We start from the raw sequence: 27538 nt of genomic DNA, 5'->3' as shown, positions 1-27538 counted from the left end.
CCCCAAACATTATGAAAAAAAATGCTGATGTCACTCTCTTTAATTACGGCGATCCCCTGTAGCGGTGATCGCGGTCGCTAGTGCTCAGGGTCGCTCTAAATATAGCGGTAGCCCTGCTGTTCGACGCTCGCATAATTCGACCCATAGGTAATTGTAAACATTTTATATGGTTGTAATCAGCAATTAGTGTGAAGTTTGGTGATGAAAAAAAACCAAAAGACAATAAAACAATTGGTATTATTGAATTATTTTGTTTTAAAAACCAGAAAATGCTTTGGTTTTTAATTCTACATCTGAAGTTGTGATCGGCATATGAACTTCATTTATGCACATATTTTAATAAGAAGACGTGCATTTTAACTAATATATTAAATTATATAACTAGTGCAGCTCCTTTAGCAAAAATATCAACAGAAACTTACTAATAATTATTCATTTTACATGCAAGAATCATCGAGATCGGCATCCCACCAATGTCGTCCTGTACTCGAGCGATCGAGTCTCGATTGATTTATATCATTATGATTATGATAACAATACCTTGAAAGTAAGATAGTGGTTTAAAAAGAAAAAGTAAATATAATATTGTTTTTATTGTCTATGATTTAATTGCTAGTATGAATAAATGCGAATCATGATCACACTGTACCAGTTTAATTCAAAACAAAGTTGTGACTCGAATTTCCTCTATTGTGTTTTTTAATATCGAAAAGCCATCAGCTATGTCAATGAAATATTTTTATGTAGGTGTTGATATGCTTAGGTATTTAGTTTTAATTTTTTGCGCAATTACTTATGAATTATGAATTTAAAGCAGATTTTCGACATAGTTTGTGGTCAGAATAATCCAAGCCCCATGACTAATTTTCATTTGTAATTAAATGAGCACAAAGCACAACTAGCCAATCCAATAAACTTATCATGGTTATGTAACACTAACCTGACTAAGAAGATAGGTGCCTGTTTTTGACCGACTCAGGTTTACATTTCTAGGTAAACATCATATCTATAGATATATCTTAGGACTAGTGTTTTTCAATGATGATATCAGACATTCAGTATTTGAAAAGTGGATAATTTATGTTGAATTAATGTTAAGAATGGAGATGTGGAGTTTATATCCCATTAAAATAATTTACTTCACGTAGTTCAAAACACGTGAAATTAGTTTAAATTCATTTCTTTGAAAACATGCCAGAAGAAAATTTATACTAATGCAATAATCAATTATCTTTGGAATGAACAATATGAATTATTTATCCTGTGAAAAACGAATAGAGAACATCCTATATATTGGACATTCTCGAGCATACAGTAAAAATGTGCATAATCATTTGCATGAAATTTCTATATGGTAGAGCCTTGATATTTAGAGGTCAAAGGGCAAGTATTATGACATCATTTACTGATCCTTTTAATTCTTTCTGCATTGAATTTGTCAATTCTCCAAAACATCCCAATTTCCCTCATTGTGATACATTTTAATCTGTGATCCATTTCAATCAGTCTGTTGATTTTTTTGTTGGATTTGAATTATACATTTTTTTCGAAGTAATCTGTAGAGTAGCATAATTTCATGTGAATTTGCAATTTTTGAGCTACGTCTGTTCTTTAATAACATCAGGTTGCACTCAAATACATCTATACCTTACTGTGGGGTTTGGGGGGAGGTTAACCCATTTAAAAAGAATGATTTAAAATGGTGTATTTTAATGCATTTCTTCCCTTCATTTGTAGTCACCACATCTTTTATATGTTTGGGTGTGGTAAAACAGAAAAGAAATATGCTGGTGTGACGTGTTGTCAGTATATTTTTCTGAATTAAAGTAACAGAAAAGCAGTTTTCGAAATTCGTTTAAAACTTAGTACAGACTGGGTTTATGCCAAAACTAGATGACATAAACCTAATCGAATTGGCATAGACCGCAACATTGAAAAAAAATAACACAAATTTAAAACATTTTTATTGACTTTTAAAGTACTTATAAAGCATATTTTCTTTCCATTTCCAAAAAAGTGTTCTCTTTTCCTCATAACGTTTATCAGACGTTGACTTGTGGGATAACTCAATTGCTTCAAACTAAGAAAATTAACATACACGTTTTGTTATATCCCAATTACAATTGTTATAGACCAGTGCCATTTGACATAGACTCGGTCTATGGTTAATTTCAAACACCAAGAAACATCCTAAAGGTCAGTTATAAAACAGCATCACGCATATTTGTAATATATCAACAAGTAATTTTGAAACAGTGCACTTTCTAATGTTGACTGTCTGGTATCACCCTCATCTTACTGGAGTTTGATAGGCTATATATCAAAATATCAAAACCGGCTGAAACCTCAAGTGAACTTTTATGATCACCTGTTGTCCGTTGTCTGTCTAAACTTTTTACATTTTCGACTTCTTCTCCAGAACCACTAAGCTAATTTCAACCAAACTTGGCCCAAAGCATCCTTGGGTAAAGGGCTTTCAAGTTTGTTCAAATGAAGGGCCATGAGCCTTTCAAAGGGGAGATAATCATAAAAATGCAAAAATAGGGTGGGTTTCATTTAAAAATCTTCGAGAACCACTGGGCCAAAAAAGCTAAAATTTACATTGAGGCTTCCTGGCATATTGCAGACTCAAATTTTCTCAAGAACCACTGAGCTAGAAAAGCAGAGATTTACATGAAAGCTTCCTGACATAGTTGCAGATTCAAGTTTGCTCAAATCATGGCCCCCGGGTGTTGAATGGGACACAATAGGGGATCAAAGTTTTACATACAAATACATAGGAAGAAACCGTAAAAATCTTTTTCTTAAGAACAGCAAAGTCATGATTATTCATAGTTATATGTAAGCATCTTCAAGTAGTGAAGCAGTTTGGTCAAATCTTAACCCTCCAGGGGTAAGTGAGGAACACAATTGGCAATGGGCAATTTAGTTTTAGATAGGAGGAATGAAGAAATTTGTTTACAAACAGTGATCAGTCTTATTAATATGGAATCATTCTCAGGTATTGTAGATTCAATCTTTTTCAAATCATGACCTCTGATTTCCTTAATTAAATAATTGCCAAAACCATAACATTGTCAATCCCCAAAAAAGTAGACCAGGGGTCATAATGTGAAAGTGCGTTCTTTTTAAACTATATACAGATATATATTTACAATACGAGGATGTCTGCTAATGTCACTTCTTTTAATAAGACTAAGAAAGAAGGTAATTTTGTGACATCATTGCCCAGCTCATACCATGTGGAGGTATCCTCATATGAGCCATAATTTTGAATAAAAATTTAAACCCAAATGAAAAATAAAGTCCTGAAATTTTCTTAGTAAGTAAAAACAAAACATTAACAATTATAATGAAGCTTTAAAAAATTTCAGTGCTTAATGTAAAAAGTATGATCTAATTTGGAATGAATAAAAATAAATGTTATAGAAAGCCAAAATGAAGAGACGAAATAAAATACTATGTGTGGTTTCAGTTACAATCCCTTGAAATATAGTGTTGGTATGTAGGAATGATATTTAATTTCTTTTTTATTATAGACTTAAGATGGAAACAGTTTTCTTTTATCGTCACTTCCTTGCATATACCATTTACATATATTTATCAAAATTGGTAGGGATCACCCTAGTGTTTACAATTCTAAGACTTATATATATATTTTTAAAAAATAAAAATGCAGAACAAAATCAGTGCATTTTCCAAAATCATGTTGTCATATTTCACCCAGGTTACAGTTTTAATATTTCTTACTGTTTCAAAAATAAGTAGGGTGATAGCTCAGTTGTGTATTTAAGCATTTTTTTTAGTTCTATGTCACTCTCTGTCTAACGTTAGATGGCCTGTTGTAAGTGTTTACAGCTTAGCATTTGAACGGTATCTATATATTGGCTATGAAAGAACTTAAAGCTTCACCTGAAGAAAAATGGGCCAAAAACCTATATATAGTGGTAAATAAAGTTAACCCTTCTCATAAAAGAAAATCTTGAAAAAGGCGTGTATTTTATTTGTATATGGTAACGAATTTAGGAAATATTAAAAACCGAAAAAAAAAGATAGTTGAGGGTCGGGGGTAAAAATTATGGACTGTTGTTTAACTGTAACACACATGTTTTTATTTGGCCTGAACAATAATGAAGAAAAGGTCAGTGCTCAAAAGGTGAAAACAAAAGTTTTAAACCAAAGTTTTCAAGAATGTCTTGCCAATCAGAATTTCATGCTGTGCTGAATTTTTTTTATTATTATGGATCCATTAAAAATAATAAAGTTGTTATTTTGCTGTTTTCAAATTACCTTCTACACCATGAACAGTAACCCCCATAATTGTTTTAACTACCACTTTCTTGTACATTATTTAATCAAAGCATTATTATTAGTATTAAATAAATTCAAATTGTGTAATTCTCTTAATGCATTACATGTAATTCAAGTGATTTTTTTTTTTCGGATTGTGTGAAGTAAAAATATGAAACGTTCATTCTGAAGAGCGACCCCAGACACCGACGCTCATAATTAATTCAAAATAATTATTTTTCCCATTTTTTCTCTCCCAAATTCTGAAACTACACTTAAATTATCTAGTTCAAATCAAACCGCCACCCATTTGCACCTTGTGCAACTTTTACAGACCATACCCTAGTCAGTTCTGACAAAATATGAAACGGTCATTCTGAAGAGCGACCCCAGACACCGACGCTCATAATTAATTCAAAATAATTATTTTCCCCATTTTTTCTCTCCTGAATTCTGAAACTACACTTAAATTATCTAGTTCAAATCAAACCGCCACCCATTTGCACCTTGTGCAACTTTTACAGACCATACCCTAGTCAGTTCTGACAAAATATGAAACGGTCATTCTGAAGAGCGACCCCAGACACCGACGTTCATAATTAATTCAAAATAATTATTTTCCCCATTTTTTCTCTCCTGAATTCTGAAACTACACTTAAATTAGCTATTTCAAATCAAACCGCCACCCATTTGCACCTTGTGCAACTTTTACAGACCATACCCTAGTCAGTTCTGACAAAATATGAAACGGTCATTCTGAAGAGCGACCCCAGACACCGACGCTCATAATTAATTCAAAATAATTATTTTCCCCATTTTTTCTCTCCTGAATTCTGAAACTACACTTAAATTAGCTAGTTCAAATCAAACCGCCACCCATTTGCACCTTGTGCAACTTTTACAGACCATACCCTAGTCAGTTCTGACAAAATATGAAACGGTCATTCTGAAGAGCGACCCCAGACACCAACGCTCATAATTAATTCAAAATAATTATTTTCCCCATTTTTTCTCTCCTGAATTCTGAAACTACACTTAAATTAGCTAGTTCAAATCAAACCACCACCCATTTGCACATTGTGCAACTTTTACAGACCATACCCTAGTCAGTTCTGACAAAATATGAAACGGTCATTCTGAAGAGCGACCCCAGACACCGACGCTCATAATTAATTCAAAATAATTATTTTCCCCATTTTTTCTCTCCTGAATTCTGAAACTACACTTAAATTAGCTATTTCAAATCAAACCACCACCCATTTGCACCTTGTGCAACATTTACAGACCATACCCTAGTCAGTTCTGACAAAATATGAAACGGTCATTCTGAAGAGCGACCCCAGACACCGACGCTCATAATTAATTCAAAATAATTATTTTCCCCATTTTTTCTCTCCCGAATTCTGAAACTACACTTAAATTAGCTATTTCAAATCAAACCACCACCCATTTGCACCTTGTGCAACTTTTACAGACCATACCCTAGTCAGTTCTGACAAAATATGAAACGGTCATTCTGAAGAGCGACCCCAGACACCGACGCTCATAATTAATTCAAAATAATTATTTTCCCCATTTTTTCTCTCCTGAATTCTGAAACTACACTTAAATTATCTAGTTCAAATCAAACCGCCACCCATTTGCACCTTGTGCAACTTTTACAGACCATACCCTAGTCAGTTCTGACAAAATATGAAACGGTCATTCTGAAGAGCGACCCCAGACACCGACGCTCATAATTAATTCAAAATAATTATTTTCCCCATTTTTTCTCTCCTAAATTCTGAAACTACACTTAAATTAGCTAGTTCAAATCAAACCACCACCCATTTGCACCTTGTGCAACTTTTACAGACCATACCCTAGTCAGTTCTGACAAAATATGAAACGGTCATTCTGAAGAGCGACCCCAGACACCGACGCTCATAATTAATTCAAAATAATTATTTTCCCCATTTTTTCTCTCCCTAATTCTGCAACTACACTTAAATTAGCTATTTCAAATCAAACCGCCACCCATTTGCACCTTGTGCAACTTTTACAGACCATACCCTAGTCAGTTCTGACAAAATATGAAACGGTCATTCTGAAGAGCGACCCCAGACACCGACGCTCATAATTAATTCAAAATAATTATTTTCCCCATTTTTTCTCTCCTGAATTCTTACACTACTCTTAAATTAGCTAGTTCAAATCAAACCGCCACCCATTTGCACCTTGTGCAACTTTTACAGACCATACCCTAGTCAGTTCTGACAAAATATGAAACGGTCATTCTGAAGAGCGACCCCAGACACCGACGCTCATAATTAATTCAAAATAATTATTTTCCCCATTTTTTCTCTCCTGAATTCTGAAACTACACTTAAATTAGCTAGTTCAAATCAAACCACCACCCATTTGCACCTTGTGCAACTTTTACAGACCATACCCTAGTCAGTTCTGACAAAATATGAAACGGTCATTCTGAAGAGCGACCCCAGACACCGACGCTCATAATTAATTCAAAATAATTATTTTCCCCATTTTTTCTCTCCTGAATTCTGAAACTACACTTAAATTATCTAGTTCAAATCAAACCGCCACCCATTTGCACCTTGTGCAACTTTTACAGACCATACCCTAGTCAGTTCTGACAAAATATGAAACGGTCATTCTGAAGAGCGACCCCAGACACCGACGCTCATAATTAATTCAAAATAATTATTTTCCCCATTTTTTCTCTCCTGAATTCTGAAACTACACTTAAATTAGCTAGTTCAAATCAAACCACCACCCATTTGCACATTGTGCAACTTTTACAGACCATACCCTAGTCAGTTCTGACAAAATATGAAACGGTCATTCTGAAGAGCGACACCAGACACCGACGCTCATAATTAATTCAAAATAATTATTTTCCCCATTTTTTCTCTCCTGAATTCTGAAACTACACTTAAATTAGCTATTTCAAATCAAACCACCACCCATTTGCACCTTGTGCAACATTTACAGACCATACCCTAGTCAGTTCTGACAAAATATGAAACGGTCATTCTGAAGAGCGACCCCAGACACCGACGCTCATAATTAATTCAAAATAATTATTTTCCCCATTTTTTCTCTCCCGAATTCTGAAACTACACTTAAATTAGCTAGTTCAAATCAAACCACCACCCATTTGCACCTTGTGCAACTTTTACAGACCATACCCTAGTCAGTTCTGACAAAATATGAAACGGTCATTCTGAAGAGCGACCCCAGACACCGACGCTCATAATTAATTCAAAATAATTATTTTCCCCATTTTTTCTCTCCTGAATTCTGAAACTACACTTAAATTAGCTAGTTCAAATCAAACCGCCACCCATTTGCACCTTGTGCAACTTCTACAGACCATACCCTAGTCATTTCTGACAAAATATGAAGCATGTTTTATTACAATATTTTAAAAAGAAGTTATAGTTTCATACAAATCTCTTGGTAGAAAGTTACATGCACTTTCTCTTAATGAAAATATGAAATAAAATTAATCATTGACCACACACATTTTTAGAAAATTAGATTTTTCTTATTTATACAAAGGGCAGACAACTCTTCTAAAAAGTCTTAAGTGCAAAAATGTCAGCTTCGAATCATTCACCAGTCATGTGAATTTCATCTGCTTCACTTTCATCATTATTTGACAATAAACATTTATGTTGATCTAAATCCTTCAAAATTGTTCATTATCCTTTCATTATACATGGCATACCTTAATTCGAAATATATAGAAGTCTACATATCTATGCAGTTGCGGATTTAGAGGGGGTGGGGGTGAGTCCCCTTCCCTAGGTCTTCTTATTTCTGTCTAGAATCTGTCCCACGAGAACAGTTCCAATTCCGCTGTCTTCTAGGACCTGCACCAGTTGTAGGACGTTTTCAGCCACCTTCCTAGGTTGTCCGTCAACGCTAATGTCGTTTCCACCGAGATGAATGAAAACTCGATCAGGGGAATACTGAAGCAGGTTTTGCAGGCAGGTTTGATTGGCTCCTTTGCTGTCATGCCACCAACTCCAAAATATTTTATTCTCGGGTCTGCTTCGGTAGATCTTCCGAGACGCGAGGCAAAATACGATCCAAAGACAGCAGCTTTCATGATGATATTAAACAACTGGACGTCGATACCGTGGCTTTTGTACATACTCGTGAAGCCAGTCCTATCATATTATTGGCTGACTGCAAAGAATGAGATTCACTCAAAGTACTGCTCATTTTTACGTAGTTCCTTGTCATGAATTTGATATAAGAAAATTGTAATTTTATGATATATAAAAAAAAATATTCAAATAAATGTTCCTAATTAGAACCAGGATTATGAAAATATTTCAACTTTTAAAGTCATAATTAATATATACATTGTGCTGAAATTATGTACCTTTCAAACCATTTACAGCTTTACAAATTACAAAAAGACACGGCCAATATGACCATGGGCAAAAAGTTACAATAAGAAATTTTATGAAAGCAGGACAAAATGTCACAGGACAAAAAGTCACAATTTTATAAGAAAATAAGACCAAGTCACAATTAGAATTTTATGATAGTAGAACAAAATGTCATAGGACAAAAAGTCACAGTTTATAAGAAAATAAAAAAACTATTGATTTTTTTATATATATTTGAAAACATATCTGTTCTTTTTGTAAAGTTTAAGAAAATATATATGCAAACTTTATATTTTCTATGAGATTTTGATAATAATTATAAAATTGTTATTCCTTTTATCATATTTATTGTAAACTATCATTTTGATTTTTAAAAAGAGAGATTTCTTATTTCGATGAAATAAGCTTGATGATCATTTGGTTTAGTATACTACATATTACATGTAATGATTGTCAAAACAAAATCTGATGACAGAATTATGGTTGGCTTCCTTTCACTCCAGATCATTGTCAAAACAAGAAGTAAGTGAACTATCATATAATAATTGATATATAAACAAGTTAATGATTTTTCCTTTCTTATTATCTGATAATGAACATTTAATAATGAACTGAAGGTGCTAAATGTGGCTAAACAAACATCAATAATGATGACATGTATTCCCTTGTACCTCCTATCCACTGTAAGAAATGGCTGGTGTCTGAACAACAGCTTTAGTGAGCATTTGGGTACCACCTGTTATTATTATCTTAAAAGTATATATGGGGTCTCATTTGCTAAGTCATTTTTGTGACTTTTCTACATATTGTGTGACTTTCTGTCCAGTGACGTTTATCCTGTGACTTTTTGTCCGTATACCAAACATGAATCCTATTTTGACTAATTTCGTGAAACTGAAACGTGTCCTTTGTAAGCAATTATAGTTGGGGCATAAGTGAACAGATATACGTTGACCTTGAAAATAAATAAATAGATATTAGGTAAATAAAGACGAAAAAACCGCCAGACGTTAGTTTTGTTGTCTTATGGTTTTTATTGGGAATAAGAAGGATGGCACGATCCCTCATGCCTGCTGGTTCCTATACACGATCCTGCTATATGTACATGTATATAGAGTCTAGTTGGTTAAATTTTAACACAAAAAGAATTATCTCGTAATAGGAAAGTCTTCCACTTTTGTACAAAAACACCCAAAGTAAACCTCCAAGTTGTATACAGTAGATGTGTGGTTGTTCGCATATCGGAGATAATTTGAATTCAGATAATCAGAAAATATATTTGAAATAAAAGAGGGTGAGAGAAGAAACATACTATGCAAAATAGATAAATAAATAATAAAACAATGCTGAATATGTGCCTACGTATTGTTCGTAAATTGGGCGAGTGGTATTTGTACTTATGATTACGAAAGTTGGTCACGGTAGAATAACCTGGTGTTATTTTATTTACAGGTAATTGTTTAAACCTGCACGTTAATCCAAGTTCAAGGCGTCTAGCTGTGCCTTGTTCACACCTGTTATCGTGTGATTAAAATATAAAAGATGACTTAGGAATTGTTATGGAGATAACACTATTGTAAATATGCTTTGAATAAACAGTCATTGTTTTCAAGTTGTTTATTCGTTATTAGATATCTTAGACATAATTCAGAAATGTTATGCATTAAAATATCAATTTTGAAGTTGGATAATACAAGTTAATTTGTATCTTTCAAGTTATGATGTGCATACGAAACAGAAAAACTGAGAAGGGGGTTTATTATTACTATGGATTTAAAACCAGTAGGGCACCGCTTCGAGTTAAATACCACGCATGCGCAGAAGCCGGTGATCCGAGTCGTTCTTTTCCCTATATATTCTATTAAGAGCGACCCTGGTCACCAGCGACCGCCAGCACGGTTACACCGCCCCTCCAATTTTCATACGTAACACATCACATTTAGTGAATACACATCGGCCTCGAAATCACCGAGGACCCCTACCCCGGGGACTGACATTTTGGGGGTAACGTACTAATGGTTTTCCCCCACCACTGTGAAGAAATGGTGATGGTACTATATCTAGTAAGAGAGATCCCCTCCTCCAGTTTTTATACATACCGCATTACACTTAGTGATCATACCTCAACTTTGGAATAATCAAAGACCCCAAACCCGGGGATGACATTTTTGGGGTAGGGTATTAGTGGTCTATCCCCACCACTGTGAAGAGATGGTGATTGTACTCTCTTAAGCTATTGAGATCAGCCCCACCAAATTTATACATAGTGCATCACACTTAGTGAATAAGCATCGGGTTAGCAATCATCGAAGACCCTAGCCACGGGAACTAAAATTTTTGGAGTAAGGTACTATTGGTGAACTCCCACCACTGTGAAGAGATGGTGATGGTTCTATTTCTAATTTGTATACATAACTCGTTACATTTAGTGAATACACTTCGGGTTTGGAATCATCAAATACTCCTACCCTGAGGACTGAAATGTTGGGGTTTAGGTATTATTGGTCTACCCCCATCCCTTTCAAGAGATGACGATAGCACTGATTCTAGTTACGTAGATCCGCCCTCCAGTTTTTATACACAACCCATCACACATTGTGAATAAACACCGGGCTTGGACTCATTAAAGACCCCTACCCTAAGAACTGAAATTTTGGAGTTGGTGTAGTAGGCGTCTACCCCTACTACTATGAAGATATGGGTAATATACTAGTGGTCAACTCCCATCACTGTGATGAAATGGTGATGGTACTCTCCGCGGCTGAGTTAAGACCTTCCCCGTAAATACCAGTGCTGTACATAACTGTACTTTACCACACTGGCACATTACATGACGTCATAATAAAAAATGCATCATGAAGAAGGTCATAACGTATATGATTGCGCCCATGACAAAAGGTCCTTATGGCATATTCAGTAGAACAGAGAAATAACGTCACAAAGATTTGACGTTACGTAGCGCCGCGCCGTAAAGATTCGTGCACCAATAATTCAGAGATCCACGTGTTAAATTTATTAATGTATGTATGCATATGATATAGAGCTCTACACTTTAAACCAAAACGAGGAAGACAATTTGAAAACAATATGTTTGAATGAAACATTTATATATCCAATGATTTTCATGATAAACATATTCTTTCTTTTTTAAAAAAAAAAAAGTCGGAATGTTCCGCGTCGGTTTCTTTTTCTACATATGCAGCGGACCGAAATAAACTTTTAGCAAATAGGGCCTAGATATAACAACTCCACGAAGATTCATCAAAGATTATGTCATTTCATTGAACAACTAATCATGGATGAGTTTGAGGTAAAAACAATTCATAATTATCAATACAAAAGTTGAACCCACTTTCAAAATATGCAAGATCCGCCTCGTTATTTGCAATGTTTACAGTTGTCAACGGGATCGACGCAATGTCAAACAGACGATTGTTGTACGCCACTATATATAAAGCTATATATTATTAAAATTCATTATATAGTCAATATAAAATTTACAACGTAGTCATGAAAAAATTGGATAAATTTGGGGATAGTACTTAGACATCTACACTTTGTATGAAAAGTCTGTGCGTCTGGTAGTCCTATTTATAAATCCAAGAGAAATAACTCTTTGACATTAACTTAATTGTTGGGGTACCCCAAAGGAAAATCTTATGTGTGAATTTAACAAAATTACGATTTCATGCATAGTCGATAGATGTTAATATACTGGTATTGATAAACCGGTGAAACTTTAAAATTTTTAAATATCTTCATGAAAAAAGAAGAATTATTTAATAAAACTTTATCGTCCTCATTAAAAAAAAACATATAGTCTATAGGCTAAATGATGTAGAACAATATTTTGACATCCGTAACTTATATATATATATATATATATATATATATATATATATATATATATATATACAGAGAGAGAGAGAGAGAGAGAGAGAGAGAGAGAGAGAGAGAGAGAGAGCATGATTAACATATAGATGTTTTTAGAATGAACCTGGTTATACGAAAAGAATATTGTCAGTCGAAAGTGAATAGAGGGAAAATTCTCCCGGGAAATAACTTATAACTTGGTTAGTATACATGCAAGTGCAGGGACGTAGCTTGGGGAAGATAAATATGGAAGCAGAAAGGGCAGGGGGTTGGGGGGCTGCCCTATGGCCCCAAATGGGTCCAGGGCAAAGGCCTGGTTGGGCCCAGGAGGCGAAGCCCCCGAAAGCTGGTGCATTTTAGACAATTAAAAAAGGTATTTTCAAAGTCTCCAATACACATATTCTTTAATTTTACACCCAGGCACATAGGGTAAGGACATCGTAACTTCCTTCAATTAAAAAAAGATTATCCATTCATTTTAACTTGACTTTAAATTACTTCATTTTTTACGCAACAATGTGGAAGCACATACTTCCGTGTTTCATAGGAAGCTACGCCACTGAAGTGGTCTACCTTCTGCAATCTACATGTATTTTGTGACTTTCCATTTATGAAGCCCGACTCTGAGATGCCTTTACTGTCCTGTTTCATTTCTACAGTGTATTGAAATAAGATATGCTAAATTAATTGAATAGATATTGTTAAATTGAGGGGTGGGGGTTAAAGTTTTTATTACTAGTAATATCCTTGTGATGTTTAAATCGTTTTTTTTTCTCTTCTCATGTTTCATTAAAATACGAGACATCAATTTCATTTAGGAACTTGATGACCTGTTTCGGGAACATTTTGGGCTCCATCAGGGTGAACGTGATAGCTATACATGTAGTGAGGATGAAGGTTCAGCAAATGAATGCGATCAGCAGGAGCTAATTATGTCTAGAATTTCACAGTATTCAGAGATTGAGAATAGTGTTGTACATGACAGTAATGACGAAAATACTGAAGTGGAAGATGAATTTGTGTGCAATTGTTCTAGTAACTGCTTGGATAATTTTTTGAAATCAGAAATTACAGACCACATTTACAGACTGAGGGAAATGACAAAAGAGGAAAAAGAAATGTATATAATGGGTTCGATAAAAAAGGTTGGGAACAAGAAAGTAACATCCAAACGAAAGGAACGCAAACGTGCGAGATATGAGTATAGTTTTGAAAGTCAGGCAATCTGTAGAAAAGCATTTCTCATCGTATATGATACAACAGAAAAAGTTTTAAAAAATATTGCAAAACATCTTGATGATCATGGAGCTGTTCCACGAGAGCACGGAAATAAAGGAAAAAAACCGGTTCATGCTCTACAATTCGAGGAAATACAACGTGCCATAATGTTCATAACTAATTATGCTGCTGAAGTGGGGATGCCACAACCAGAAGCCCCCAGAGGAAGTGACGGTATTCCTCCTATCTATCTACCCTCTTCTGACACCAAAAAAGCAATTCACCAGCGATACAACACTTCATGTCAAGAGACAGGAGTTCGTGCTCTGCGAATATCATCTTTTGAGGATGCATGGTTGAAATGTGTTCCACACATAAAGATCAGCAAACCCAGGGATGACGTTTGCCAGAGATGTGAGTGTTTGCGCAAACAAATTATTGATGCCGTGACTGAAGAAGAGAAGCTAGCAGCTGTTGAAAATTTTCAAAAACACATAGCAGACGCAAAGAAGGAAAGATTGCATTATAGGAGCTGCATAGAAACTGCAACAAATGAGATGGGGAGGTGGGAGGGAGGAGAACTAAATAATGTGCACTACCCATTCGACTTCGCTCAGCACTTCCAATTACCACATCACTCTCGCCAGATGGGTCCTACTTACTTTGCACAGCTCCGCCGGGTCCAAGTATTTGGTGTGAGAGTCGATAGTGTGTCAAAACAGTTGAACTACATCATAGATGAAGATCAAACAATAGGTACATTCTATATTCATTAATAGATGTATGAAATGGTATGATGTATATTGTTACAAATATAATGATTTTTCAATATCCACTTTTATTTTAAAGGAGCGGATGGAACACTGACAAATGGGCCAAATGCAGTGATCAGCATGTTAGACCACGCCCTTAGTGAGCATGGATTTGGAGAGATGACCTGTTCACTTCACGCAGACAACTGTTCTGGTGAGATGTTTGTAAATTACGAAAGATAAATATACTTGGAAGCTCTGTTTAAGATTTTGATTCTAGTAATGATAGTAAGAACAGTAAATATATACTTATTCCAACAGGACAAAACAAAAACCAGTATGTACTAGGTTATTTATGTTGGCGAGTTATGACTGGTCGTCACAGTGACATCAATTACAGTATGCAGATTCCAGGACACACCCGGTAAACAAATGGGAGTTTCAAAAATAATTTGTGAAAAGAATAAATACCCAGGTAATGAAAATGTATGTTAATAGTAAAAGGTTGTCGTTTTTGTATTACAGGTGTCTTGTAGACAGTGGTTTTGCCCACATTCGTAAGCTCTTCCGAAGGTCAGACGTTGATTCCCTAGGCCAGTTCCAGACGCTAGTCAATAAATCTTCAGTTTCCAATGAAGCAGTGCCTTATGGAGATGCATGGAATTGGAGAGACTGGAAAACCTTTCTCTCCACTTATTACCGAGCGGTTAAAGGCATAAGGAAATACCACCATTTCCGTTTTACATCAGAGGAACCATGGAATGTTTACATCAAGGAGCGTGTCGACTCTGACGAGAAAATGGTTTTCTTGAAAAAGAATGGATCACCTTCATTTGATGCCGCAGCACTACCAGAAATTCTTCTTCCTGTCGGACTGACGAGGGAAAGGCAGCAGTATTTATACAGAAATGTACGGCCTAATGTACGACCTGCACACCAAGATAGTCTGTGCCCTACACCGTCGGAAGAATAGTCACTTGAAACATGCTCTGTATCAATCGGCAGTCATTTTGTATTTTTATTTGAAATTTTGATTAATCAAGTGTATGTGTGTGCGTGCGCGTGTGTGGTGCGTGCGTGTGCTAGTAAACTTGTACAGTGTATTTTAATTCGGAATTTTTATGAATTAAATTGCAATTTTCATGTTTTCATCAAATTGACTGTCTTATGTTCGACTAAAAATGTGAAAATCTAATGTTCCTTTAATTTAAGCCATGAATATCAAATTTAAGTGATTTGATTTATTTGTATTGAAAAAAAAATTTAAGTGCCTAAAATTTGAGTGTCTTTTTTCTCTATCAAATAATACACACACACAAGCATTTAAAGAATTGAAATTAAACTTAAAAGATATATCCAGCACCTTTTCTCTTTCAGATTAAATAAATTGTTGTTCTCCGTAATGACGCCAATAACGTCATGACGTTGCGCTGATGTTATAGAATATATCAGTGCATCAAACGCAAAAAATTACGTCTTAGAAGTGAAGGAAGACCATACAATTACATATTTTTAATCCTCTACCTATTATCTATCTAAATCTGCTAAAAAGTGGAAATGGGTAAAAATTGCCATAAGGGCCCTTTTGTCATGGGCGCAATCATATATCTACTCTCCTTTTGCAGTTGGAAATATCAAACTAATTTTAGTTACTTATCACCGCTGTCAAACGAGAAACCACAATCGTGTAAAATTTTCTATCAAATGGGTTATATATTTTTTCTCTTTGATATTGAAATAGTTTCAATTTCTTCTTTATATAACATACATGCTAAAGTAATATCCATATTAGATTGTGGTCTTGATATCGCTCCTAATATACACGTATAGTGATTTTCACAATGCACTCATTTGCATAAAAAATGGTTTCCGTACATAAAGATTTCATCATCGGAACGACACCCCTAAATTTTTGAGTGAAAGATATTTGATTTATGTGACATGTGAACTTCAGTGCAAAAGGAGAGTTAGGGGAGGGAGTTGTGGCTTCAACAGAAGCTGGATTCAAATTCGTATGTGCAAAAATCGCTGCATCTTGCATATTCAATGCAAAAATTAGACATGTTACAAGTCACGATAAACTTGGTCCCAACATTTTTTCAAATTAAGAATTTAATATGCTTTGAAGTTATATTAACTTCAACTTGCATTGATATCTGGATATCGTGCCAATGGAACGATGTATACATATACGGTACGTTTTCATCTTGATATTTGATAACGGGATAAACAGCTGATGTAGAGACTGTCGGTTTGGTGAAAGATGTATAGGAGGTCAATATGCATTTAATGCTATATACTAATTATTTTGTATAAAAGGGTTGTGTTTACAGAATTTGTCAAAAATTAATCTGTTTATTAATGCTTTTTTCTGACATATTTCTGTGATTTAACATAACTGCGTCTCTAGTTACGGAGATCCGACCCTCCAATTCCTATATATAACACATCACATTTAATGACATACATCGGGTTAGGAATCATCCTTCCCCGGGGACTAAAATTTCGGGGTTTGGGTATTAGTGGTCTACCCCTACCACTGTGAAAAAATGTTGATAGCACTCTTTCTAGTGACGGAGATCCGCATCACACTTAGTGAATATACATTGGGTTAGGAATCACCGAAGACCCTACCCCAGGAACTGCAATTTCGGGATTAGGGTATTAGTGGTCTACCCCCACCACTGTGATGAGATGGTGATGGTACTATATATAAGCCCCTCCGAGTTTTATACATAATACATCACACTTAGTGAATAAACATCGGGTTCGCTATCATCGAAGCCCCCTTCCCGGGGACTGAAATTTCGGGATTTAGTTATTAGTTGTCTGCCATCACCACTGTGAGGAAATGGTGATTGTACTTTTTCTACTTACGGATATATGTCCCTCCAATTTTTATGCATAACACATTACACTTAGTGAATAAGGATTGGTTTGAAATAATCGAAAACCTCTGCTCCAGGAATTTCAGGGGTAAGGTACTAGTGGTCCACTCCTACCACTTCGAGGAAATGGTGATTGTGCTCTTTCTAGTTACGGAGATCCGCCTCTCCAATATTCATACATAATTCATCACACTTATTGAATAAACATCGGGTTCGCAATCATCGAAGACCCCTACCCCGGGGACAAACACTTTGAGGTTAGGGCAGTAGTGGTCAACCACCACCACTGTGAAGAAATGGTGGTGGTACTCTATCTAGTTACAGAGATCCGCCCCTACAATTTTTATAAATAACGCATTCCACCTAGTGAATAAACATCGGGTTCGAAATCATCGACCCCCCCCCTTCCCCGGGGACTGAAATTTGGGGGTTTAGGTATTAGTGGTCTACCCCCGCATTGTGAACAGATGACAATGGTACTTTCTCTAGTTATGGAGAACCGCCTCTCAATTTCTAGATTTAACGTATTACACTTAGTGAGTAAAGATCGGGTTAACAATCATCGAAACCCCGGGAACTGAAATTTTTGGGGCAATGTATTAGTGGTCTACCCCCACCTCTGTGAAGAGATGGTGATGGTACTCTCTCTACTTGCGGATATCTATCCCTCGAATTTTTATACATAACGCATTTCACTTTGTGAATAAACATCGGGTTCGGAATCATCGAAGACCGCTACCCCGGAAACTGAAATGTTGGTGATAGCGTATTGGTGGTCTACCAAACCACTATGAAGAGATGGTGATAATACTTTCTCTAGTTACGGAGATCTGATCCAATTTTTATAAATAACAATTCGCACTTAGTCAATAAACATCGGGTTCGCAATCATCGAAGATCCCTATCCCCGGGCCTGAATTTCCGAGGGTAAGGTAATAGTGGGCACTCCCACCATTATGAAGATTTGTTGAAAGTAATATTGATGGTTACGAAGATCCGCCCCTATTCTTATTCATAATGCAATGCATTTCATGAATAAACATTTGGTTAGGAATCATCGGAGACGCCTACCCCGATGTCTAGCATTATCATTTACCACCCTCAGTTTGATGATGTAGGGGTACCACCTGGGGCTTTCCAAGAGTGGTATCTTCTTTCAAACATCTCTTATGAATGTATATTGACATAGCTTCTATTACCCAAAACTCTGCTCACCGTAGCTCGTTTTTGCTGTCATAAAAAAATCTGAACAAAAGAATGATTGAGATTGAAAAACTGTCATTTATTACAATACCAAATCTTCAACATAAGATTTTGGGGGAAATCAGATAATACATTCGACATCAAAGTACCTGTAAAGCTAAATTACTCAAAGTTTGATTTTCCCCAAAGAAGACAAAATAACTTATATAATGCTACGCTATAAGATGACAAACAAAAATTCATCAAAACAAACCCAGAGCAAAAAGATGGCGAGCAAATAAGGCCAACCCAAATGACTAAAAAGCGTATATAAAAAGTTACATAGCACCGGAGTAAACTTCCACATTTAGGACGGAAAGTTGGGGTGGTGGAGGGTTGAACAAAATGAAAAAAACTTTGATCCGCTTTACAATTTGTATTCACTGAATCCCATGTATATCGAATGGGCAAACGTGAACAAAACGCAAGCTATCGCGTGCCTATCCAAGCCATTGATTGGCTACCAAACTTGAGGCCCCCAACGGGGTAAAGTTATAGGAGGTCCCCAATAGGGTAAATGACACATATATACACTTTAAACATATATGTTTTTATGTTCCATAAAACATAATTTTTAAAAGACCACATAGACCTTAAAGTACAATTTACTTCACATGATTTTTTTTGCATCATACAGGGTCATACCTGTAATGAAGACAAATGACAACTTGATTTTTTAAAGAGTCCGCTAAATGAGTCTGCAGACGGGTAGACAACAACAAAATCAAACAGATACAACCCTTAAAAGGTCATACAGGCCGTTACGATACGAACAATTGAGTTAACCTGAAAGTTTTTCATTTTACATAATGTAGTCATAATAGAGGCTACATGCAATACCAAATTATTTTTTGAAGAGTACACAAAAGGAGTATGCATGCAGGGAAGGGGGTCTCCTGGACTATAATTTTCCGCTCTCAGGTTTGGACTGTAAAGGTACAGCCTTGTATCTCGATCCCACCAAGAGTGGGACAACATTTCTTATGTTTGTTATGTTCTTATGTTTGAATATTGGGTGATGAACGAAACAATTTTGATATAAGGATAGAGAGCAACGAAACCAAACATATATAACCCTTTAAAAGGTTCAAATAGGCAATTACGGGTAATTTAGCTCACTCGAAAGTTCAGGATTTTCCATCAAGTAAGATCATATATAAGGAAGACTAATAACAACTTAATCTTTGAAGTATCCACAAAAGGAATACGGAAGTAAGACAGGGAAGCCCTCGGATTATAATTTTCCGCTCTCATTTTTATACTGCTGGGGCTCCACTTTGGGACTTCCGAGTCTCGGTCCCTTTTTCAGACACCTTTCATGGTTGAATATGAGTGCTTTATCGGCGCCTAACACCAAGCCACGGACTTATCTCCATAAGATATTGCAAAGTATTTGTTTCTCTGCAGAACGCTGGTCTGTGGACATTGTTGTCGGGTCTTTCAATTTAGTTAATGTTATTCAATTTTAATTAAATTGAGGTTTAGAAATTGTTTTAGATATAAATATAATCAATTATTTAGACAGTTTGTAATCACAATTTGGTAGCTTAGTATATTTTTGTGTATAAAGGGGATGTATTTGTATATGGATGACGTGCCCCCGATACGCCATCGATAACGCGAAATAACCCCGCATCCCCGTACTTACACATGAGTAGGTTGGGAGGCAATGTAGGTTTTAGTTTATACAACACACGGAATGGAAGTGCCCATGGCGGTATGATAGGCCCTAAGTTAGAGTTTTTTCTCAGGGAAGTAGATGGTGATTATTTCACTCCGTCCTTGCCTTTTTGTTTGAGGGAGGGTGTTGAAGGTTCAGGGGTGGTAATTGTAAAGGTGAGGTTTACTTGTTCCCGGTTCAGTATTCAGGAGATTGAAGTTTAGATTTTACATGGGGATCCATAGTGCAAGTGCGAATCCCCGGAGAATAGTTTCGCTTCACCTAAGAAAAGTCCTAGTCATAATATTCGACGGTTTAGGTACATACATAGGTTGGCTTGACGACTACTCGTCTCCCATGGGAGAGGGGCTCTTTTATATCCCATATCTCAGTGAGACCTACTACGACTATACAGTCGAGGGTTACATACCCAGCTCTTGGAATCTCCCAAAATATCATACTCCAGTCACTACATCCCTTCATTCCAGTGTCTGAGCTCAGCCCAACCACCACACCGATAGGTTGAAGACCAGACCTCAAGTCAATTTAGTCATGGTTGGAATCAGGGGTTCTGATCATTGCCAGCATATCCTTACACCAAGACCGTATCCCCTGGTTGCCCTATTATCGGGTTTACCCTTGTAACTCACCAGGTCCCGTATTCCCTCCATTGTCCTGATCTCACAGGATCATCTGGTCCTTCACCATGCACTTTAGCATCGCAAAACATATGCATTCCATTTCCCTGACTGTATGTATGGACAAGTGCCCAGTATGTCCAATCATTGATATTCCCTGTGTATTGTGGCTATGCGGGCACATATATGCACTACATCGTTGACATGGCCGTCCCATATCATTGGCAGGACCAATCTGTCCATTTTCGGCCCCATTTACCAGAATATTATACGCCATTCCATGGGCGTTCCAACTTGGGGCTAACCCCAGTGTCCCACACCCCGTTCCAGGTCACTGGTACTTTTATGAAGGAGACACGCAATGGGTACGGGTACAAACTAACCTAGATACACGGATCTGCGGTATGATGGGAAATCTACTTGAAAATCCTTCTTGCACAAGAGTGTTCCGCTAGTTTGCAGTCAACAATTGAAAGATATGGAGTATCACAACCAATTCTAAGTACTTGTTCTTAAATGACGCTTCGAGCGAATATTATACCGTGTTGTTGGAGATGAACGATAACCTCTCACTGGTTGAGATCTTGAGACGGATTATAAAGAGTAAACTGACCGAAACCAGGTTATACTCGCTTAACTTGACCCAGAATTAAAGTAATTCCTTAAATGACAAAGTGGTTATATATGATTGATAAACTTTCCTCCTAATCTATATAATTATTTAGTTTAATGGGAAAATATGAAAATACACGTAGAAAATGTCCTTGAAAACTGGCCAAAAATCGTCCTTTGACATGCTCCCCTTAAAAGAAATTGCCAATGACCCATATGTCTTTCTGACAGTTAATAAGCTTACTATATTCTTAAAATCGGTCTTTAATTTGATTTCGATTAAAACTTTATTGTACAACTATTTTGATTTTATCTTTTATATTTCACAATTTCACATTGAAAATACCCGTATATATCCTTTGCAATTACGATTACTGCCCCCCCCCCCCCCCCCCCCCCCCCCCCCCCGCTGAAAATCAAATACTATTTTCATTTGTTTGTAGTTGGGTTTTCTCCCATATATTTTAAATCATTACATGTTTGACCTTATATCAAAATTTGAATGCAATCTCTATTGTAGAAACAAATTACGTCTGTCACTCTTAAATAAATTAATTTATTAAAACAAGTTGTTTTGGTTTGGTTTTGCCATTCACATGTATGTGTATTTTGGTTATTGCTTTATTTGAAATACCTGGCGTGCAAATCAGAGTTACAGACATGCACAGTATAGCCAGTCTAGCAGATGATATCGTCATCATCATGTGATATATAGATATAGGTCTTGTCATTACATTTTATTTATAAACTCTTGGGCACTTAGCGCGATTCACAGAGAATTTGCCTCAAATCCAAATCCGTTAATTTTGACCATGAACAGCTCAAAAGTGATGTTCATTTCTTACATTTATATTCATTTACTAAAACATCATTTCTTTACATTGCTTCTATTTTGTTGTATAAAACGATTTCCTAGCCTATGGCATCCTGCCTTTTATCAACATTGCAAGGTGCCTGTATTTTGGAGGTAGGAGGCCTCAAGATTGGGATGCTAATCCACGTAAGTTTACTATCTTAATCCAAAGGTATGGCTTGCGAGATATTTGTAACACATGTTGTATTTGTTTCAAATCATAGTACGCTCTCTCAGTCACGTGCTTTAATCCGTTCATAGTCAATGTGAACGGATTGTGTCGCGCGCTGAGATTGGTTGGTTAATTCATAGAGGAAAATGTGATTTGTAATATAAATATATTACTACATTGTATAAGCACATTTCTGATGCAAGTTTGGTTTCTGCAATCTATTGAATATCAAAATCAAATGATATTCATGTTTGCTTCATGTACATACCATAATAATTGGACTTTATCATCTTAAAAATCTAATTAGCTTCGTCAATGCAAATTTCCTTACAAGTATGGGCAGATTTACAGTCCCTGAAACGTTCTTCTTTCCCACTTGAACGGTGAGCACGATGAACGCACGATGAGCGAACGGTGAACGCACGGTGAGCGAACGATGAACGAACGCAGAGTGAACGGCGAACGAACGCAGAGCGAACGGTGAACGAACGCAGAGTGAACGGCGAACGAACGCAGAGTGAACGGTGAGCGAACGCAGAGCGCAAAGTGAACGGTGAACGAACGCTGATCGCACGCTGAACGCAAAATGATCTATTTACTCGGAATGTTTCGGATTTTCCCCTGGGGTTTTACTTATTTCATAATCAAGTAATAAAATACATGTACATGTATATTTCATCAATTAATAAAAAAAAAAAATAAACTGGAATCATGATACAGCATATTTTACAGTTCTGGATACATTCAATGTAACATATTGTTGTACAAATACCGAGTATACATCTATATATTTCATGAAATTATCGCAAATTGTACATTAATACACGCAACAGTCATACACAATCAAAAGCAAATTTTGTATGTACATTGCGTATACATGTACCATTACGTATACATATACATTTAATGCATGGGTATAATATATATACAATGCATGTGAAAAGGAAAACACTATATTCTATATGCGTAGTGACATCCAGAATTTACAGGTGTTCATGTATGGCTTCAAACTTCACGAGCCCGATCGTTTGGGATACCTGTAATTAACAAACACCCCCGAAAGGAGTCAAGATAGATGCAGTAAACAAACAATACGGACGGTAAACCTTGTGTCAACACCTCAACACTCCTAACAGTATTAAATATTCCTACTTACATTTTGTGTCATTCATTTGTCACAGCTACATCGACCCGAGGAAATAATCAATACAAAACTTTTTATTTTTATTATTGATGTGACCATAGATTGCAGTTAGATCGTGCAATATTTGTATATATTTGATGTAGATAAAACTGTTTATTACACTGAACTACCCGTATAATGTTTTAAGGCTAATGCAGAAACGTACCAGATAAACAATTACATCTTTGCATTAAGGACAAATGTTACAAACGTTTCAAATTTGGCAAGAGTAGTAATGACAATGCCATTCATAAATATAGGCATGAAAATAGTTACATCAGTTTGACATTCTGACACGTACATACGGTACAATATACATTATGTAGCATCATTTGTTTGTTTTTATTTTTCAAAGTAGGGGGGTTGGTGACTTGTTTAAAACTTTTGTCAAGCAATGCAAATTAATTATAATAATTTGTGCCCGAACTTGTAAATGCTAAATCGTGAACAAAGGGGGAGATGTTTTCATTACCTGATACCTGCCTTATTTTTTGTACTTGGGTTAAATTCATAACGACAAGCTCTTATATTGGTCTCTCATTTAGTATTGTTTTTAATAAAAGCTCAAATAAACCTTTCGGCACTCACAGTGGATAATCCTGATATTTTGTACTTCAATATTAAATTTCTCATATAGTAAGAAAGTATCCTTCCACTTTCATTTTCGCCTTGCTATCAAGATTGGACCTTTCACTTTGGTGTTCCGAATGACAATGGAAAAACTGAACGAACGGTGAGCGCACGCTGAACGCTTTGTGAACGGTGAACGAACGGTGAGCGCACGCTGAACGCAAAACTGTGAACGGAGAGCGCACGCTGAACGCACGCTGAAGGAACGGTGAACTCACGCTGAACGAACGGTGAACGCACGGTGAGCGAACGGTGAACGAACGGTGAGCGAACGGAAAAATGGTAAAGAAGAACGTTTCAGGGACTGTAGGATTTAAATTTAGAGGGGGTGGGAAAAATCAGAAAGGAAAGGAGTGTGTTGGTCGTCCCCAGGGCACCCAGTACTCAACTGTATCTTGATAATAAAATCTGGTCTGTAACTAATAGAATTGCCAAGTGCACATGTTGCTGTTCGTTATCTTTACATTTTCATGAAAATGAATTAGCTTACTTCCTATACATGATAACGTCACGTGCAATATAATAAGAGAGAGAGAGAGAGAGAGAGAGAGAGAGAGAGAGAGAGAGAGAGAGAGAGAGAGAGAGAGAGAGAGAGAGAGAGAGACCATACGCTGTGGTGTATATTACACACAGTAACATATGACCGATTATGGTTACCATGGTAACATTTCCTCACTCCACAAGAATAGAAATCCCTCAACAAACACAGCAGTTATAGATAAAACAAACTTCTGTACATCGCTAAACTTCCCACGATTCTCGGCGTCAATTTTCTCAAGTTATTTCTCTAGAGCCGAAGCTAGGTGTCTACTCTATATGTTTATTTTGTGATATTATACAAACACGTGTGTGTTTATATATACATTTTTTTGTCAATGGATAATCCTTTACTAGTTGAATATTTACAAACCCTCGTAGAAGAACTTTTGATTGCGCCGCAGATATTTATTTAGTATGTGAAACTATTTGGGGCAATTTTCACCGTTCTATATACCGGTATATCTCTCTCAAGAAGGTGAAAAATCAAAGGATCTTATAAAAGTCTATATCAAATACACAATAATATGTATTAGCAATAAATTTGAAATGGTTTTAAGTTGAGGTTTGCATATAATACATCTCTTTAGAGAATTCAAAAAATCGGGTATTTTAACAAAAACATAAGGATATAAAAAGTTGAAAGCTTAACGACATATGTTTATATGTAAGAGTTATGTATTTTGCATCGAAATGTATCTATGATGTAGCTCATTTTTTCATGCGCAAAAAACTTACCATAGTGAGTGTATACTTAGTTATGGTGGGCAGTGTATATATACATGCCGAAATAACGAAACGAAAAGACATTCAAACAAAGCAAAGGAGAAAATACCCGCAGAAAGACGACAAAGAAAACCTGTAAATTAGCGACCATTGTCTGTGATTTCGCTTGTCAATATTTCGAATAAAAAAAAAGAAAAAAAAAAACAAAACAACAACAACAAAACCAAGGTAATGAAAAGATGACACGGGAATATATGGGAAATTGTCGCCCCGAATTTTGGGAAAAAAAAGACAAATCGCCATGTGAAAATTCTATAAGACGACAAAAGACATGCGAAATGATGACCAACAGAACCATTTGTATTCCGTAACGCTGAAATACGTATACGTTTCTAATTATATCCGCTGTATTTCTTTTAAATTGTATTCACCTATCTACTGGCAATGAGGACAATACACTTTATACTGTCCGAATAGTCAGTATGTAGGTGTTTTATTATACCAAAGTAGACTTTACTTGTGTCAGACATACCACAGTGAAGTAAACTAACATTCGGCATTAGGTGGAATCGACTGAGGTGATCCGAGTGGTAAACTAATTAGAGTTATCAGACTTTGACGTCACAGAAAAGAAAACACGGGGAAATATCGCATCCGGTAAATAGTTTCAAAACTATTTTCCTAGGGCAGATAGTTCAGAAACTATTTCACGGCTAGCGTTATCATGAAGAAATAGCAAATTTATTCACCTAACATTTATATAGCAAAAACAGTTTTATTATTGAGGGGTGGATGTGTTTACGCAGGCTGGATCTGTCTAATAATGAAACAATTGGGGGAGATTGAATTTCATATCTAAAAAGAGAAAGTGGTCACGAAGAGATATATTTCTTCATTATGTATTTATGTCTCTATTATTCAATTGCTGCAAACATTTTTGCAATGAACTTAAATAATTAAATGTGTTAAATTTGACACTTAAAATATGAAGATGTCATGGGGTGATTTAATTCGAAAATTACATACATATACATGTAGGAAATTATTGTTTTGAAATTGATATTTGAAAAACCTTGTTACTGTGCATGTAAAAGAGTATATGGGTATACTTTGATTAAATATTTCAAAAATTTAAAAAAAAAATGTTCTCTTGCTTCAAAACCGGGGGTATGCATGTGAAAAGTTGTGCACCATCAACGAATACAAAAAGCTTACAGGAACAAAGTTTTGATGGTCAGTCTATTCCACTGTAGCAATAAATAAATAAAAGAACAACAAACAGAACACACCGTAGCAATATATAAATCCAAAAGACAAAATAAAGCAGGGCCACCACGCGACAGCCATTCCGAAAAAGGAAATAAAATCAACAACCCGTCCCTTTAAAAGTATAAATAAAATAGGATATACAAAAAGACCGTCAAGTAACCCCCTTAATTGTTAACATGCACATTGCCTATCATTTCAAGGGTCCACTTAATTCAGCTACATTTAAGACGACAACACACTGTTATCAGGCCGTGGTGATCTACACTCGGCGTCTAAATTTACACGAGGATATAAACTTCCTGTTTTAATCTTGTGTATGTGGATTTTAAATATTGCTCTTTGTATATGCAATGTAGTCTGTTATCCTTGGTTAAGTTTAGAGACACCGTCATTGTATGAACTACAAAGAAGATTGTTAACAATGATCTCCACAAGAACAGATAGAAGTGCAATATAGGACTCATAGTAAGCACTGATTAGTCTACTGGGGTACATATTTTTAAGTAGGAATGATATGTGTCACATACATACATACATACATACATACATTAGGGCTGGGACGATTCAGGGTTAGCTCGATTCGGTTCGG

The 27538-nt window shown here is 35.9% G+C and overlaps 2 protein-coding genes across 2 annotated transcripts in view; one reads left to right on the top strand and one right to left on the bottom strand.

Moving 5' to 3' along the window:
- LOC125661338 (multiple epidermal growth factor-like domains protein 6) overlaps positions 1-27103 on the bottom strand; it is a 61923-nt gene extending 34820 nt beyond the window's left edge. Inside the window, exon 1 of the mRNA XM_056146244.1 lies at positions 26970-27103. Within this exon, the coding sequence (XP_056002219.1) occupies positions 26970-27027 (58 nt within the window). The 5' untranslated portion in view covers positions 27028-27103. The remainder of the gene's footprint in view (positions 1-26969) is intronic.
- On the top strand, positions 12600-15512 carry LOC125653207 (uncharacterized). The gene is made up of 4 exons (XM_056146252.1): positions 12600-14543; positions 14637-14753; positions 14861-14963; positions 15065-15512. The coding sequence occupies exons 1-4, from the start codon at positions 13502-13504 to the stop codon at positions 15510-15512; spliced, it is 1710 nt and encodes a 569-aa protein (XP_056002227.1). The 5' UTR covers positions 12600-13501.
- Positions 27104-27538: the final 435 nt, after the last annotated feature.

This window comes from Ostrea edulis, chromosome 8 (assembly GCF_947568905.1).
Source record: "Ostrea edulis chromosome 8, xbOstEdul1.1, whole genome shotgun sequence".
Classification (NCBI taxonomy): domain Eukaryota; kingdom Metazoa; phylum Mollusca; class Bivalvia; order Ostreida; family Ostreidae; genus Ostrea; species Ostrea edulis.
This window is presented reverse-complemented; position numbering and strand designations above follow the sequence as displayed.

Excerpts from the sequence above, each read along its gene's own strand:
- LOC125653207 (XM_056146252.1), top strand. The coding sequence starts at position 13,502 with ATGTCTAGAATTTCACAGTATTCAGAGATTGAGAATAGTGTTGTACAT. Across the intron at positions 14,754-14,860 it reads TCACGCAGACAACTGTTCTG|GACAAAACAAAAACCAGTAT; the intron begins GTGAGATGTTTG and ends TTATTCCAACAG. Across the intron at positions 14,964-15,064 it reads CAGATTCCAGGACACACCCG|GTGTCTTGTAGACAGTGGTT; the intron begins GTAAACAAATGG and ends TTTGTATTACAG.